Source organism: Phoenix dactylifera, chromosome 4 (genome assembly GCF_009389715.1).
Source record: "Phoenix dactylifera cultivar Barhee BC4 chromosome 4, palm_55x_up_171113_PBpolish2nd_filt_p, whole genome shotgun sequence".
Classification (NCBI taxonomy): domain Eukaryota; kingdom Viridiplantae; phylum Streptophyta; class Magnoliopsida; order Arecales; family Arecaceae; genus Phoenix; species Phoenix dactylifera.
This window is the reverse complement of record NC_052395.1, coordinates 9,237,113-9,255,723: the sequence shown is the minus strand read 5'-3', so window position 1 is coordinate 9,255,723 and position 18,611 is coordinate 9,237,113. Positions and strand designations below refer to the sequence as shown.

The 18,611-nt window shown below is 42.2% G+C and overlaps 1 protein-coding gene and 1 long non-coding RNA gene across 2 annotated transcripts; one reads left to right on the top strand and one right to left on the bottom strand.

Annotated features, from left to right (window-relative positions):
* The first annotated feature begins 10,962 nt into the window (after window positions 1-10,962).
* LOC120110457 (DEAD-box ATP-dependent RNA helicase 35-like) lies at window positions 10,963-17,511 on the top strand. The gene is made up of 2 exons (XM_039125489.1): window positions 10,963-12,048; window positions 15,720-17,511. The coding sequence occupies exons 1-2, from the start codon at window positions 11,039-11,041 to the stop codon at window positions 16,582-16,584; spliced, it is 1,875 nt and encodes a 624-aa protein (XP_038981417.1). The 5' UTR covers window positions 10,963-11,038; the 3' UTR covers window positions 16,585-17,511.
* Window positions 15,275-16,060, bottom strand: LOC120110458. The gene is made up of 3 exons (XR_005511441.1): window positions 15,973-16,060; window positions 15,685-15,870; window positions 15,275-15,585 (listed from the first exon to the last, which is right to left on the bottom strand). It is a non-coding gene; the product is annotated as an uncharacterized LOC120110458 (long non-coding RNA).
* Window positions 17,512-18,611: the final 1,100 nt, after the last annotated feature.

The window sequence follows — 18,611 nt, the reverse complement described above, 5'->3', positions numbered from 1 at the left end:
AGATTACACTGAACATTCTAGAAGCAAATCACTAATATATGAACATTCCAGAAGCATCAAGAACAAATATACACACATATCAACACTTAATATAGGATGGGAATTTACCAACTCTATCGATAAAACCCAATGGAAAAATAATAAATACCATTTTATTTATTCAAGATACGAAATATTTTGATCAATTATTTTCAGCACAAATGTGTCACAATAGATAATATATAGATGGTGCTGCAATGGAAAATACTAAATGCACTTCCATTTATGCATGAAATAGCCAATTCTCTCAAACCTTCATGATCATGCAAGAGATTTGAAACTGTTTACATCAAAATTTGAATAATCTCAAAACTGTAGGAAAACACTATAAAGGGATAGGCTAAGATATACTAAGAACCCAATAAGTTCATATACATAAATACAATTCCTTCTATGCACGAAACTGCCAATTCTCTCGAACCTTCATGATAATGCAAGAGATTTCAAACCATTTGCACATTAAAAATTGAAGAATCTCGAAAATGTAGGAAAACATTATAAAAGCATAGGCTGAGGAAGCCATACCTATAACCTAATAAGTTCATTGGAGATGGGGAGATGCCAGAGACAAATTACCACAGCACCCTGGTGAGCAAGTACTGCTATGTTTGAAGCTCTTGAATATGATCCCTTCCACCCTTTAATGGTTTGTCCCATACCAACCATACCTAATTATGGAAGCACCCAACCTTGCCTCCTCCTATTGCCTGAGAAACTATGTGGCCTCTCCATGTAGGATAAGCCAATGGTTTGCTCCTCTGCAACATCCCTCAACCCACAGGTATACTATTGTGATATTTTTCTTGTTTCTTTGCCTTCTCTCCCTGTAGATGCCTCTTATTCTTCTCATGTATATCATAAATATAGGAAACTTGTTTTTTATTCATGTAATAAAGCTTAGATTATTCCTCTTATCTACAAGATGCTTCCAAGCATTTCAGGGTAATAGGAGTGACTACCAAACATGTGATCAAAGAAAGGGGGACTGTAGAAATGGAGATTGACAAACTGATTGTGAGAATAAGTTTTGGTGTGTGTCCTACAAAGACAAGAAGAGGCTCCCAGTCTGTGATCTGTCCTGCAGCACTCAGATGCCATCTCTATAACTCAAGAAAATCTCAAGCTTGAAATTGGGCAATGACAGGAGAAAGAAGGGAGATGATTTGAATGATGGAGAGCTTGAGTGTTAAGAGGCTGCAGCACTGGGAGGGTTCAAGTCTGACTGTCATTAAAGTCTCATGCCATCACTTAATTCATCGAGCAGTTCACTCCATAGTTCTGATGACCCATGTTCAGAGTCTGCACAGAGCACACATGTAAAAGAGGAAGAAGTATTTGACCTTATTAGATTTTAAAAAATTAAAGCCAAATTTTGTATCATTATACTTTATTTTCTTAAATGTTTTGCAAGCTGAAAATACATGAACATTCTAGAGAAAGGAGTCTTTTGTGGATGGTTATAATCTAACTGATGAGAAAATTGCAATTAAAATTATTAGGCATGTCTTTTGGCATGCGTTTGCATGTGATCCAGTTAAGCAGTATTTTATAGATGGCTTTCTAACAAATAAGAAAAAGCTTGAGAAAGGTAATCTGACATTTAATCTTTTGTTACTATCAAATAATAAATATGACATGTTCAGGGAGGGGGATTTAGTTTGTTCGCAATTACGAAACAAAAACAAAAAACAAGAAATGTTAGCACAAATCAGAAATCTCAAACCAGTAGCAGTGACTAGCTCATCTTTTTTGAGCACTGGGAAAAACAGGAGGAACCTGCTTTAGAGACTTCTGGCTGACTCTTAGGACCCTCATGCAACAGATGATTAGCTCTGCTTTATTCTTCTCTTGTGCTGACCTCCACGATCCAATATGCTCTCTTTTAAGGGATATACTGCAATGTATAGGTTTTTTTCCTTGATAGACGACAGGATATCACATCCATTAATTATGGCACAAAACTGGATCTGCTTGTATATTCATATATACATCATTGACAGAAGCTCAAATGAATACTGTTGATGGAACTATAGTTGAATGATACAGGACCATGAGTTATTGCTTACTAGAATTCATCATGTGCAACAAACATGGGTAAGAAACGATAAATTTGTGGAGCTTTCACCAATGCACTCTCTAGAGCTTGTGTTATATCATAAAATTGATATGTATGGTTCACAAAGTCTGCATATTAAACATATGGCTATCTATGTCCATTGTTGCATATGAATTTCACCATATATTGTTTCATCCATTAATGCATGAACATTTTAAGCATGAAGAATGACCATATATGCTTATAAGCAATTTCTATTCATGCAAAATTTATGCAAACGTACCGAAATGCAAAATTTATGTAACTTAATGGAAAATCGTAAATGCAATTCAATACGAAATGCCAATTCTCTTGAATATTTGTGATCATGCAAAATGTTTTGAACTATGTGCATCATGAATGTGCGACCAAGGAAAATACATAAATTTATTTCCTTCTGTCTGACAAACAGTCTCTCCCGAACCTTCAAGATCATGCAAGAGATTTTGAACCGTATGTGCATTTAAAATTGAATAATGTAAAAACTGCAAGAAAATGTTAAGTTTTGAACACTTATTTGCTTCATGAAAGCATTGCAAATGGAAATGCATAAATGCAATTCCATTTATTTGAGAAACAAGATTTCTCTTGAACCTTCAAGAACATGCACGATATTTGAACCATTATGTGCATTTAATATCAAATAACCTCGAAACTACCAGAAAACATTAAGATTTGAATAATTATTTGCATTGCAAAAGCATTGCAATGGAAAATACACATATGCAATTCCTGCGATAGATTTTGTCTTGTTATGTGCATTTAAAATCAAGTAATCTTGAAACTGCAAGATGTTAAGTTTGAACAAATATTTGCATCATGAAAGAGTTGAAGAGGAAAATATACAAATGCAATTCCCTTTATTTGAGAAACAACATTTCTCATGAACCTTCAAGATCATGCAAGAGATATCTAACCGTTATGTGAATTTAAAATTGAATAATCTCGAAATTGTAACAAAACATTAAAAGTTTTGAACAATTATCTGCATCATGATGGTATTGCAGAAACACATTATTGTAATTTCTTTTATTTGAGAATCAAACCCTCAAGATCATGCAAGAGCTGTCGAATCATTATGTGCTTTTTAAATCAAATAATCTCGAAACTGCAAGAAAACATAAAGTTTAAAATAGTTATCTGCATCATAAACCACTGCAAATGAAAACACATAAATGCAATTCCTTTTATTTGAGAAACAACATTTCTCTTGACTTTCAAAATCATGCTGATTACAAACCATTATATACATTTAAAATCAATAATCTCAAAAGTATAAGAAAACTAAGTTTTGAACAACTATCATTGATGCACCACAAATGGAAATGCATAAATAAAATCAACATTTCCACAAAAAGTACCATCAGGATGGAAAAGCTCCAAGCGAAGCAGAGAAGAGGGACAATCTTCAAAGAACTATGACAGGATGCGGGAGCTATGCCCTCCGGGTTGGCGCATGTACTCAAGGCGTACAGGACATGCAAGATGTGCGCATATGGTTAGGGGTCGAGTGGGTTGAGTGGCATGCAAGACGTGTGCGTATTGTTAGGAGTTGACGGGTTGAGTTATCAGTTCTTTTCCCAGTTGTCATTTGTCAGTTCCTAGTTGTCTTTTAATTATGGCCAAGGTGAGTTGGCAATGTAGGATGTGAGGCTATAAAGCCATATCCCTGTTACTTATGAAGGCAGAGAATATTTCCTTCTAAGTTCTAACTATCCTCTTCTCTTCTTCTTCCCAACCCACGTTCTTTGCATCACTCTCTCTTCTTTCCCATAAGAAGTCTTGGTGAGATCTCAAATCCTATCAATTTGGTATCAGAGCCTAGCATGGCCACCACCCGTTCCATCTCTGATGAAGACTGATTGTCGAAGCTCGAAGTCGACATGCATACCATGCACATGACATTGCTCAAGCATGCCGATCAGTTCGAGTCCATTGATTCACACCTCGACACGATCGCCACCAACATGTCGCTGCTCATGCAAGAGAAGACTGCTGATTCGGTCACCAGGACTCCAGATCGCGATCCTCGCCAACCCCGCCTGGCCGCGTTGGAGAATGGAAGCATACAACCCCGTCATACCAGAGTTGATTTTCCTCGTCTCTCGGGTGAGGAGCCGACCGGGTGGATTTACAAGGCGGAGCAATTTTTTCGTTACCAAGGAACCCTGGAGGAAGAGAAGGTCCTTTTGGCCTCCTTCCACTTGCAAGATGAAGCTCTACAGTGGTTCCAGTGGTACTCCTCTTCTCGTCTTCGAGTCACTTGGCAGGAATTCACTCGGGATCTATGTGTTCTTTTTGGACCGTCCGAGTATGAAAATTTTGATGAAGCATTAGCCAAGCTCCAGCAAACCAGGACAGCCCGTGAATACCAGAACCAGTTTGAACACCTAGCATCCAGAGTTCATAACTGGCCAGAGGAAGCTCTTCTTGGTAGTTTCATTGGCGGTTTACGGGATGACATCCGGATGGAGGTGAAGCTTTTTAGGCCAACCACAATGGCGCACGCCGTGGGTCTCGCGCGCCTGCATGAGGAGAAGATGCTTCGGGTTAGGAGGAATTCACCTCGAATGGGTCTTCTTCCTACCCCTCCTCATAGGCCTTTGGTGCCTACACCTGTGGCCCGATCTGCCAACCCCATTGTACCTGTTCGACCAACCCTAGCGCCGGGGCCTCCTCGACCACCTACGGGCGTGGGCTTCAAAAGGCTGATGTGGGAACAGATGCAGGCACGACGGGAGAAGAACCTATGCTACAACTGCGATGAGCGATTCGTTCCGGGCCATGTTTGTAAGACACAACAGTTGTTTTTATTAGAGGTGCCTGTGGATGTAGAAGGGGAATCAACAGTTGAGGAAGAGGCATCGGAAGAGGAACATGACTCGCTCAAGTCTCCAGAGATATCGATACATGCGTTGTCCGAATTTTCTTCTCCACAGACCATGCGTGTCTCCGGGATAGTGGACAGTCGGCAAGTTTCCATTTTGATTGACAGGGGCAGCACTCAATTTTGTGAGTGAACGTTTGGCAAAGAAGCTCAGTTGTGTTACATCACCTGCACCACCCTTCCTGGTGATGGTGGCTGATGGCAACCGGCCATCATGTAAGGAGATATGCCGAGCAGTGGAAGTACAGATACAGGGGTATCAGTTTCAAGTTGACATGTACCCATTGGGTCTTCAAAGTTCAGATATTGTCCTGGGCATTCAGTGGTTAAGCAGTTTGGGACCCTATGCGACTGGGATAAGCTCACCATGAAGTTCACGGTGGATGGAGCTCGATATTACCTGGAGGGCGATTCAAAGACACCAGTATTATCCGGCACCTTGCACTCCATTCAGCATCTACTACATCAGGGGGCGAGTGCGTACATTATAATGGCGGCTCAATCGAAGCATGAGCACCCGGGTACAGGTGAGCATGCACCACCTCTTGATTCATTGCTTAAGGAATTCAGTAGGATTTTCGAGGAGCCACGGGGGTTGCCTCCCTTGCGCTCCCATGATCACAGGATTGAAATTGTGCCTGGGGCAGGTCCGTCCAATGTGAGACCTCACCGGTATCCGCACATCCAGAAGACAGAAATCGAGCGCAGTGCGTGAGATGTTGGACACTGGCATTACCAGGCCCAGTACAAGCCCTTACTCTTCTCCCGTTCTGTTGGTGAAAAAGAAAGATGGATCGTGGAGATTTTGTGTGGATTATCGAGCCTTGAACAACATCATCATCAAGGATCGGTATCCCATACCTATTATTGATGAGCTATTCAATGAGTTACATGGTGCCATCTACTTCACCAAATTGGATTTAAGATCCGGTTACCACCAGATCCGAGTCAAAGCCCAGGACGTGCCAAAGACAGCTTTTCGCACTCATGATGGACACTATGAGTTCTTGGTGATGCCCTTCGGCCTCACCAACGCCCCTGCTACCTCCAGGCCGTGATGAATGATATTTTCAGGTCTGCTCTACGCCGATTCGTCCTCGTTTTCTTTGATGATATTTTGATTTACAGCAGGACTTGGGAAGAACACATGTACCATCTCCAATTTGTCTTTCAGACCTTGCTAGAGCACAGTCTCTTTGCGAACTGGAAGAAGTGCACCTTCGGCAAGCAGGAGATCAACCATTTGGGACACATCATCTCGTTCCATGGGGTTGCGGTCGATCCAGAAAAGATCAAGAGCATGGTAAATTGGCCATGCCCACAGCATGTATGAGCGCTCCGAGGATTTTTTAGGTTGACTGTCTACTACCGCAAGTTCGTGAAGAACTATGGAAAGATTGCAGAGCCCTTGACAAAACTCCTCCGGAAGAATGGGTTTCAGTGGACAAAGGAAGCTGATCGAGCATTCATGGAACTCAAGGCCGCTATGACGACAACACCAGTATTGGCCTCACCCGACTTCAACAAGACTTTTGTGGTAGAGGCCGACGCATCGGGATGCGGGATAGGGGCGGTTTTGATGCAGGACGAACGCCCACTTGCATTTTTTAGTAAGGCCTTGTCGGAGCGTGCTCGGGGGCGATCTACATATGAAAAAGAACTTATGGCAGTCGTGCTGGTCGTCAACAAGTGGAGTTATTTGCTTAGGCAACGATTCGAAGTGCGTACTGATCATCGAAGTCGGAAGCATCTTCTCGGACAACGCCTCACCACATTAGATCAACAAAGGTGGCTGGTCAAGCTGTTGGGCTATGACTTTGAGATCGTGTCCAGACCGGGACGAGAAAACAGCGCCGCGGATGCGCTCTCTCGGCAGTATGAGGAGTCTACATTATTCGCCATCACTTACCCACGTCCGGAATGGCTGACGGAGTTGCGCTTGGAGGCGAGATCCAGCCCAGAACTAAAAGAGATCCGAGACAAAGTACAGGCAGGTGACTCAAGGGTCCAACACTTCTCTGTCATCGAGGATGATCTGTGGTATAAAGGGAGATTAGTGTTGCCTACTGACCACCAATATAAGAAGCGCCTGCTACATGAGTATCTTGATGCCCCAATGGGCGGTCATTCTGAAGTTTTGTGCACCTACAAAAGATTGGCCGATAGTTTCTTTTGGAGGGGTATGCAGCGGGATGTGAAGGAGTATGTATTGGCTTGTGACACATGCCAGCGCAACAAGTATGAAGCCATGTCACCAGCCGGATTGCTTCAGCCATTGCCAGTTCCAGATCAGATTTGGGAGGATGTTTCCATGGATTTCATTGAGGGTCTTCTGACATCATCTGGCTACTCTGTTATTTTGGTGGTTGTGGATCGCCTCTCCAAGTATGGGCATTTCATTCCTCTGAAGCATCCTTACCCGGTTAAGATAGTGGCCGATATCTTTGCAAGAGAGGTTGTACACCTTCACGGTATGCCCCGTTCCATTGTTTCTGATCGGAATCCTGTGTTCGTTAGTTTGTTTTGGTAGGAGTACTTCTGTTTACAAGGTACAAAATTGAAGATGAGTACTGCCTATCACCCTCAGACGAACGGACAGATGGAAGTGCTCAACCGATGCTTAGAGACTTATTTGAGATGCTTTGCTGGTCTTAAGCAGAAGTAGTGGGTTCGGTGGCTTCCGTGGGCGGAATTCTGGTATAACACATCATATCAGTCATTGACTTGGATGACCCCTTTTGAGGCAGTTTATGGCCGACCACCTCCTACTGTGCATCGCTATGAAACGGGTTCTACAAGTGTCGCTCTGGTCGACCAAGAGTTGCATGCTCGTGATGAGGTTCTTCGCCTGTAGAAGGATAATCTCGACATTGCTCGAAATAGAATGAAGGTGCAACAGGACAAGCATCGCAAAGAACTGGACTTTGTAATCGGGGATTGGGTCTGCCTCAAGCTTCAGCCTTATCGGCAGTCCTCCCTAAAGATGCGCGGCAACAAGAAATTAGCACCCCGTTTTTATGGTCCCTTCAGGGTGATTGAAAAGATTGGGGCTGTTGCTTACAGGCTTGACTTACCAGTAGATGCCAGGGTATATCCTGTTTTTCACGTTTCACAGTTGAAGAAACCGATAGGAGAAACCGGGCGAGCTCTTCCTCAACTGCCGACATTCACTGAAGAAGGAGAATTAGTTGTTGAGCCCTTCAAGATTACTGATTCCGCTGGACTAAAACAGGGAATCACGCGGTGCAGGAGGCGCTAGTTCATTGGATTGGGTTACCAACTGAAGACACTACATGGGAGTCATATGACAAGTTAAAGCTGCAGTTTGCTCATATGAACCTTGAGGACAAGGTTCGTTTTGAAGGAGCAGGGAGTGACAGGATGCGGGAGCTATGCCCTCCGGGTTGGCGCACATACTCAAGGCGTACGGGACATGCAAGACGTGCGCGTATGGTTAGGGGTCGAGTGGGTTGAGTGGCATGCAAGACGTGTGCTTATTGTTAGGAGTTGAGGGGTTGAGTTATCAGTTCTTTTCCCAATTGTCATCTGTCAGTTGTCGTTTGTCAGTTCCTAGTTGTCTTTTAATTATGGCCAAGGTGAGTTGGCAATGTAGGATGTGAGGCTATAAAGCCATATCCCTGTTACTTCTGAAGGCAGAGAATATTTCCTTCTAAATTCTAACTATCCTCTTCTCTTCTTCTTCCCAACCCACGTTCTTTCCATCACTCTCTCTTCTTTCCCATAAGAAGTCTTGGTGGGATCTCAGATCCTATCAAACTATGCCAAGAACTTGACAAGTTGATTACTACTCACCGAGAAGTGGTGTCCCAAATCCTTGTTCACATCGTGGCGATCTTTAAAAAGCTATACCAAGAAACCTTTGATCAAATCGAGAACGCAAGAATCGCAGAGAAAGAAAGGAGACGAGAGAATGAACGAGAAAGAGGCCTTATTCTGGTGGTTCTTGTAGATGGCGTCCCAAAATGTGGTAGGGTTTCTCTCGTGCTTGTTGTAGTGCTTCGGATCTCCGGTTGTGCAAGGAGATGAATGCTTGAAGCGAAGTGGCGAGAGGGCAAGATCTGGATGTGGCGCCACTAGAAGGAGAGGAAGATCGCCGGCCCCGGCAGCAACGGCGGTCGAGGGCGAGGGACAATGCGACACCAGGTGGGCAGGGAGATCGCTGGCACCGGCAGCAACAGCAGCGGAGAAGGAGGGGCGAGGGCGCCACAAAGACGATGACAGCGGAGGAGAAGGAAGCGGACGGCGCTGTTCGCTCTAACCTTCGTTTCGGCCGTCCCGCTAGGCAATGCTTCTGTCGACCTGCTTCTGTCGGATAGCGAAATACCAGAGGCCTTTTTATTTTCTAAAATAATATGGAAGTGCGAAAAAAAAAAAAAAAAACATTGGAAGTCGCACAATGAATAATACGGAAGTCGGCAAGTCTCGTACCGACTTCAGTTATATTGGACGTCCTCCCACAAATTCACTGAGCCTTGCCGACTACAGATAATACTTCCTAATCTTTCAATTCAAGAAATAGGATCACTCCATTAAAAGTTTGAAATAAATACAATAATTTGAAGTATATTGTTTAGGACTCCTTGTTTAGCGAAAGAATATTTTCCAACCGGAATATCTTTTTTCGAAAAACGATTTTTAAAAATATAATATCTGAAAAAATAGTTTTTTAGTTAATCATGAAAAAGTGATACATTTTAAAGTGGCTTATGTTTGATTGAGAATCTACTTTTCTGAAAAAGTTATATCTTATACTCATAATAACGAAAAAAAATTTATCCATAAATTTTGAAGGCTTAAGAGTACTTTTGAAAAAAAGGAAACCCCAATTTCCAATCAGTGGAAAAGTAGTTTTTCTATGTTCCCCATAGATTTTTGTTTTTCATCAAACATAAAGATCTTATTCCCACGGAAATACTACTTTTTCATCTTTCTTCTTTACAAACTCCAACCAAACAAAAATTATTTCTTTGTTTTTCTGTTGACTACACTTTTTCTTTTTTTTTTTCTGCTAACCAAACGAGTCCTTAAAATATTCTGCTCCGAGAGAAGAATGGATTTAAGTGTTGTTGGACCTTGAGAATATCAATAACTCTAGTTAGATTTCTTTCAATAGATGAAGGGTTTTTAACATTGCTTGAATGAAATGATAGAGTAGGGAATACAGAGGAAGAGAACTAGTAATACTAACTTTTGAGCAAATAGGTGAGAATATATGAAATGAACTAGCAAGTGAGGTGAAGGTTCTCTCATGAGAAAAAAAAAATTAATAATAAATTAATTATTTTTAGGTATTTTTAAAATTTAGAATTATATTAATTATCTTAAATCTAAAATCTTTTACAATCATGTGCATTTGCATTTACATTATAACTAGTATCCAAAAATATGTGGCTGATATTATGGTTGTTTTAGATCATCAGAATTTGATGATGATCTTGTTGAAATACTGGTTTGAATAATATCAATAATAATTGGCAATCAAGTCGGTGGCATTGTAACCATCCACCGATGCGCAAAGTATATGCCAAATACAAGCATCTACAATAATAAAGCCCAACTCTTCATAGCCCACATAGATCTTTCCTAGCAAATTTTGTATTCCTTATTTGAAAAATCTGATGCAGTTATTGAAGAGCCAAGATGGAAAGGTAAGTAGGAAGCTGGTGAAAATCGGAAAAAGAGAAAGCCACATTATGGACTTGGCAGGATAAACAGGCTGATATAACTTGATATACAAATAGATATCTACAAATAATTTTTAATGAGGACTTGGAAATATATATAACTTGATATACAAATAGATATCTACAAATAATAGATGTCGCCCTTTAAATCCAACTGGATCCAAATCCGACCCGTTTACAGTTACCCGAATCCGATCTTATGCCGTTCCGAACACGGATTCTTTAAATTGGAGGCGACCCCGCCCGGGCCAAGATTCCCTTCCGCCTCCCCCAAAACCCCTTTTTGAAATCCTCCGATCCACCACCATCGCCATGGCCACCGCCGCCCTCCGTCCTCAAGGCCCTCCCGCCGGCGACGCTGCCGCCTCCGACAACCCCGAAGACGACGATTATGCGGAGTATATCCCCGTCAAGAAGCGCCGAGCCTTGGAGGCCCAGAGGATCCTCCAGCGCAAGGGCCGCCTCGCCTCCTCCTCCTCCGCCGACTTCGGCGGAGGAAGCGGTGGCCCTCCGTCCACCGCCGATGACGACCCGGACCGCCCCTGCCTCGCCCCCGAGGCCAAGCCCAGCCTCCTCGTCAAGGCCTCCCAGATGAAGCGCGAGCTCCCGGAGATCAGCCCGGTGGAGCAGCGCGTCCAGCAGGAGAAGGAGATGATCGAGCACCTCTCGGACCGGAGGACCCTCATGTCCGTCCGCGAGCTCGCCAAGGGCATCACCTACCCCGACCCCATCCCAACCGGCTGGAAGCCCCCAACTGCCATCCGCCGCATGCCGGCCCGGCACGCCGAGGCCATCCGCAAGCAGTGGCACATCCTCGTTGAGGGTGAAGACATCCCCCCTCCCATCAAGAACTTCAAGGAAATGCGCCTCCCCGAGCCCATCCTCAAGAAGCTCAAGGAGAAGGGCATCGTCCAGCCCACCCCCATCCAGGTCCAGGGCCTCCCTGTCATCCTCTCCGGCCGCGACATGATCGGGATCGCCTTCACGGGCTCCGGCAAGACCCTTGTTTTCGTGCTTCCTCTCATCATGGTCGCCCTCCAGGAGGAGGTCATGATGCCCATCGTGCCTGGGGAGGGGCCATTCGGCCTCATCGTTTGCCCCTCAAGGGAGCTCGCCAGGCAGACGTATGAGGTCGTGGAGCAATTCTTGGCTCCGCTCAGGGAGCATGGGTACCCGGAGCTGAGGCCGCTGCTGTGCATCGGAGGGGTCGACATGAGGTCGCAGCTGGAGGTCGTGAAGAAAGGGGTGCACATTGTTGTGGCCACACCCGGGAGGCTCAAGGATTTGCTAGCCAAGAAAAAGATGAACCTCGACAATTGCAGGTATGCTTGCTGCAGCCTACTCTTTTGACGGCATTTCTGTTATTATCTTGTCATCCAGTCTGGATATAATGTTAAATTTGGCAAGTGAAGAAGATTTAGGTTTGTTTCTTTAAAGTTTGGTGTAGCACAAATATATTGTACTACACTTGAAATCAGCTCGCAATGAAGAATCAAAAATTTGTTTTCTGAAAACTTTTATCAATGTTGTCAATTTTCCTTGCAAACTAAAGTAGAATTGATCAAGATACCATATCAACAATCCCCATAAGTTTGTTATCCTAGGTGCTCTTGACAGGAAATTGCTGATGTGAAAGATGAATCATGAAAGAGGAATCTATATTAGGAAGGTCAACAATGTTGTCTGTTCACAATTTTGTTGTTCTGAAGTTATTTATCAGAACACCATTAACAGTTATTTGTCATTGTGAGCGTCTATTATCAAGAAATAAAGCAAAACATTTGGTTTTTTGACAGCCGGTGTTGACTTTGAGCCATCAGTGATTAATTGAACTTGAAACTCTATTAGAAATGCTGCAGCAAACCTGTTGTACTATCTTTTGACTTTTTACCCAGCCATTCCCCAGGTGAAAGTTGTTAGCATCACTAGAGGAGTTCTTTTAATCCAAGTGTCTACAAATTGGATCACCGTTCTTATCATTTGAAGGAAACGGTGTTTGTTTTCCTTGCTAAACTGTTACTTGTGGCTCAATTTGAGGAGTGACTCTAGAATTCAAGATCACCATGAAAAATTGACGCTTATACTCGTGTTATATTTAACTAAGATTTCACCTTTTCTAGGAATCTTTTTTTTTATCACCAAATTAGTGGCATCTAAAATGTGCATGCACTTAAATTGTTTTATCTTAAACATGTCCTTGCAAGCAATGTCCCTGAACTTGGGCGTTAATTTGTGAAAAAAATTATACCTAGGGTCACACATGCTTTTTTGATTTTTATCCTTTCCTCTCGTCATCGGCTTCAACTTCTTACTAGGACATGTGATCTGTGAGACCTGCTTCCACACATTAGCAACTTTTGGTCCCACTCCCCCTATTATTGGATCCTTGATGGGATTCTATCCATCTGAGGCTCTTGCAGCCTCTTCCTTTTTTTCCCATAAGTTCGTTGATATGAGTATTTTTGTGAGGCTGGCTGCCTAGTCATGCAAATCAGCCCCTACTTCAGGTCGCATTCCAAAATTTTTTCAATTAGGATCATCTTAAGATCAGCTATCTTGTTGAGATGAAGCAGAATGCAGAGAGGGTGTAGAGGAAGGGTCTGCCTGGGGGCAAGTTGAAGTCTTCCTTTGCGAACATCTCCATAGTTATGTCTCAAAGGATGTTGGTGTCATTCCTCTGCCATTAACATGTCTTTAGTTGTGATAGAGAAACAAAAAGGGAGGCATCTTAAGTGGGAGTTCACCCAATTGGCCATTGAGTTGGGAGCTTCATGAGAGCTGGTGCTAAAGATGTCCATCTGCATTTGGTTTTGAATGCAATCACCCAATTGTTAAATGCTAAGAATAGACGACCCAATTAGGCACATCCTTGAAGAATAAAGGTATTAACTCTATTTAGGAGATATAGATTTTTGACGTATCTAACCTAGACACTTTTTTTAAAAAAAAAATTGACTACATGATTACAAATCAAATGCAAGCAGTTTGGGCAAATAAGATTTCAAAAAGAAAATTACAAGCTTTTGCTCTTATTATGCTATCTGGCGTGTTTTTCAAAAGATAAACTACTACTTGTAGCTCATATTTGGATGTTTTGTAGCAACAATAATGCATGAATTTGAAGGGATTAATTAATGACCATCCGGGAGCTGTCATTGCTTGCAATTGTCTATGGAGGTGACCTATATAAAAATTGAGAATGGGTTGCATGTCTTATCTCAAGTTGCTCATAAAGGAAGAGAACTAACCTTAAATACGAGCTTTTGCATATTTTTTCACATTAGTCACCAACCCAAAGTTTAGCTCTATTATTACCTCCAAGTGGTCATAATGTAGTTTGATAAATATAGGGCGATGGTCAACTTCAAGCAGTGATGCAGCAAGTACTCCTTGATTCTTGCATCCACTTTTTATGGGAGAACTAGATTAAAATCAACTAGCATACGTAAACCATTTTATACTTTTTTAAGCTTTTCAACCTGGCCTTCCATTATTAAAACATAGTATATCCAAATGAGCCCTGAATTAACTTCCTATTTTCAGGAATAAAGGATAGAGTAACAGAGGAAAAAAATCAAGAAATCTTAAAGATAGATGAGATTTGTACTACAAGTTATGTAATCCTTGTACCTTCTGGTTCTACTATCATAAGTTATTATATTAACTTAAGATTATGTACTGTATTTAGGATGTTGATTATAATTTATGTTAATAAGTTAAGTCAGTTTTGGCTTTTCTTACAATTGATCAACATATGACAGAGGAAGTAGAGAGCCTGCTGTACAAACACTTTTTTTTTTGGTTTTTACATTGGGGCACTTTTTGCATTTATCAAAATTGAGCAAGCATAAACCATTAGCGCGATAATTACTTATTGGAGAATTGTTGTTAACTAGTATGCGTCTTCTATAATATATGTACCTCTCCTATGTACATTTGAAGTACAATGTTACTTGTATGACTGTGTACTTCTCCTAGCACATGTTCATTATGTTGCCTGTATCTGCTCTTTTGTTTTTGTCTATACCTTAAATACTTCTCTTTTCATTTATTTCATTCTGAAGGCATACTTGAAGAATATCCTGCAAAGTATATACCTAACCTAATGTACATGGAGCATTGTTGCAATGTTTCATATTGTGCAGGTCCTTTGTGACTTCTCATGCATACATGCAGCGTAATTTATAGAATATGGACCTCATGTACTATTTATGCACCATGGCAGTACTATAGTATTCACATCGACTGAGACCTCTCTGACTGTACATGCTTGGTTTAGAATCCTAAACCAATCTTTCACTCTAACACTTGCCATCAAGTTCAAGATCGGTTGTCGCTGAGAAACTTATCTTATTTCTGCTTGGAAAATGTGTATGATTTATTTATATTTCCATTCTTTTGTTTCTGTCATCCACCTTGGAAGCCATTATTTATACCAACAGGTAAAGTGCTTCAGTGCTGAAAGTTTATATACTGCTATTTTGCCCAAATGAAGTTTTGTGACCACATCAGATTAAGACATGCATAAATACCATTTAGAACTATTACTTGGTGTGTTAAAAGGCATAATTTGCAGAACCATTCTCATTTTATATGTTTTATGTGATGAATATGACAATATGTTCAATATTAAGAAGTAGAAGTGTATTTACATTTCTACTATCTTCATGTCAGAAGTCGATGAGTCAGGTATATCATGTCTATATCATTAGAGATTGTTGCTAACCACTGAGAGACTCAATCTGATCATGAAAAATCTTCTGATGCTTGGAGCTTGTTAAAGCTTGATTTAAGCAGCTTGGGTTTTTCTCTCAGAGCTACTTTTCGTGTATCCATTTTTTTCCTACTCCTGAAAGTACCTGGAAAAATAAAACATATTGGCTTGAGGCCCTTGAGTGTTTGTGTAAGACCATATTGCTTTGCTTAAAATGAATTGTCCAGTAAGATTGCACTTTCACCTATATCACCCTTCTCTTATTGATCCCTATTGCAGGTATTTGACACTGGATGAGGCTGATAGGTTGGTTGACTTGGGCTTTGAAGATGACATCAGGGAGGTTTTTGACCATTTCAAAGCCCAGAGACAAACCCTACTCTTCTCTGCCACCATGCCCAAAAAGATACAAAACTTTGCAAAAAGTGCCCTGGTGAAACCCGTGACTGTGAATGTGGGAAGAGCTGGAGCAGCAAATTTAGATGTCATACAGGAAGTCGAGTATGTGAAACAAGAGGCTAAAGTTGTATACCTCCTTGAGTGCCTTCAGAAGACCCCACCTCCTGTCCTGATTTTCTGTGAGAACAAAGCTGATGTGGATGACATCCACGAGTATCTACTTTTAAAGGGAGTAGAGGCTGTTGCTATTCATGGGGGCAAGGATCAGGAAGAAAGAGAATATGCTATCTCATCCTTCAAATCTGGAAAGAAGGATGTCCTGGTTGCCACTGATGTTGCTTCCAAGGGCCTTGATTTTCCTGATATTCAGCATGTGATTAACTATGATATGCCTGCTGAAATTGAGAATTATGTGCACCGAATTGGCCGAACTGGGAGGTGTGGAAAAACTGGAATAGCAACAACGTTCATAAACAAGAACCAAACTGAGACAACGCTTCTTGATCTGAAGCACCTTCTTCAAGAAGCAAAGCAAAGAATCCCACCAGTGCTTGCGGAGCTCAACGATCCAATGGAAGATGAGGATGATATAACCAATGCAAGCGGGGTGAAGGGCTGTGCCTATTGTGGTGGGCTTGGCCATCGTATCCGAGATTGCCCCAAACTGGAGCATCAGAAGACCATGGCTATTGCAGGTTCAAGGAGGGATTACTTTGGCTCAGGTGGTTATCGAGGGGAGATATGATCACGCCTCTGTATGTCTGTATATTTCTGGAGCAGCTTTTGGCATTTCCATAGCTGCATGGGTACTTATGTCATTTCAAATGTCTAAGAAGCTTGCTAACTGGAGGTCAGCCATGGAGGATAAAAATTCAGAATGCATGAGCCTTCGGTTTGAGTGTTTTGAGTTCCTTGTTATCGCTGCCAATGATCTTGCTTGTCAGTTGGTTGTCGGTTCAAGGCCTTTGCTTCTTGTATTCACATCAAATGCAGCGACTGACATGATTTGCTTGCCTCATATGTTTGCAACATCCACGAAGCATTATATGATGTCTGTTTCAACATCAATGTGAAATGCAATCAAATGCTGCACAATTCAACGTAAGGTCTGTTGGACATTATCTTTTGTTTCACCCCTGTGGAGTTGAATGCTGCTGTAACATGAGACTCATATGATTGCTGTATTTTACAAGCTATGCAAGCAGCAGGAGTAATGTCCAGCAGTGGCGATTTCTTCGTTTGATCATACACCGTGTGCTGTTTGACTAATAAGTCCTTGTATGAATGTTTCGAAAGCTGATAACTTACCATCTCAGACATGGTTGCGTCATTTATTATAACAACCACTTACGGTTCTTCACAAGGGATAAAATTGATCTGCTGGGTTGAGCTTTGGTGCTTTGGCTTCTGGAATGAAAGAGAAGAGAGGCTAGCAGAAAAAATTAGTGCTACTGCTGGCTGGAAGTCAAGAACAGAAGAGAGGCCAGCAGAAAAAAATAGTGCTACTGCTGGCTGGAAGTCAAGAACAGAGGAGAGGCTAGCAGAAAAAATTAGTGCTTCGGAGAAGCCTCGAGTTTCCCACTATTAGAATTGGATTCTGGATTCTTCTTTTTAAATGTGATTTGCCTTATCCCTAAAATCTAGGAACTAATGATCATGAGATTTACTTGTCTCCTCGCTTTCCCACGGAGAGCATAACGTTTCCCATCCAAGGAAGCCCTCAATTCTTTTCACCATGCATCGAATATCTAAGTTCTAACTTTGATGCGGACCGTAATATCCGTATGCAGATGCATGATGACAGGATTTCTCCTTGTGGGTCCACGGAAAACCGACCATGCACCAACTACAGATCTCGAAGCTGCCAGTCGTCTCATTTCTTGGAAGTATATAGTGACGTTCAATTTATTTATTTCTTTAGTTTTTTATACAAATCTCCATCAACTTTTATTATAGTGAACAAAGATTTGAATCCAAGCCACTTAGGTGATTTTACTAACTCTTACCACTGGCAACTTCAGCACTTAATTTCGTTGCTGAGCAGTAAAGAAAATCAAAAAAAGATATATTTGTACCCAATGGGAAAAAAAAAGGACGATCTCCTGTAGAGGAGTGTCCAAGATAGAAAAAAGAAATTAGAATGAGAAAAAGGATCCAAATTCTGCTGAAGCCCTAGAATTTTATGAAGATGAAGCAAAAAGTATCCGAAATAGTAAACCATATGTTAAACATTTTCTTTAGTTTTCTACAGTTTTCCTAGATCAGTGAAACATTATAAGATTTCTAATCTTTCTTTTATTTCCTTTCCCGGGTTCATTTTTCCTTTCTCTTATTTTCTTGACAACGAGTCCCTGGGGCCTAGGCTGAATACTATCGGCTAATACTCCTGTTGCTGGAAATTGGACCCGAGGGCAATCTTCGGTCGAGGAAAGGGAGCGGCGAGTTCTCACGGCGGGGCGGCGGTCCGTCGGCGAGCGGCGTCCTCCGTCTGGGGCGGTCGGAGAGAAGGGACGGCTGGCCCACGCGGCGAGGCGGCGATCCGTCAGCTGGCGGACGTCCTCCGTCTGGGTGCCTGCACACGAGCCGGTGGCCGGGTTTTCCGGCGCCGGCCCTCCGACGCTCAAGTCAGGGAGGGGGCAAGTAGTGTAGAAAGGAGATGAACAGTGTCTGTAGAGTGCTTCAATCTTCCAACCCCCTCCTGAGAGGCCAAGGCTCCCTTTTATAGGCGGGGGTCGGTTTACCTGCGATGTAACAGGGCGAAGCCGTAGTACG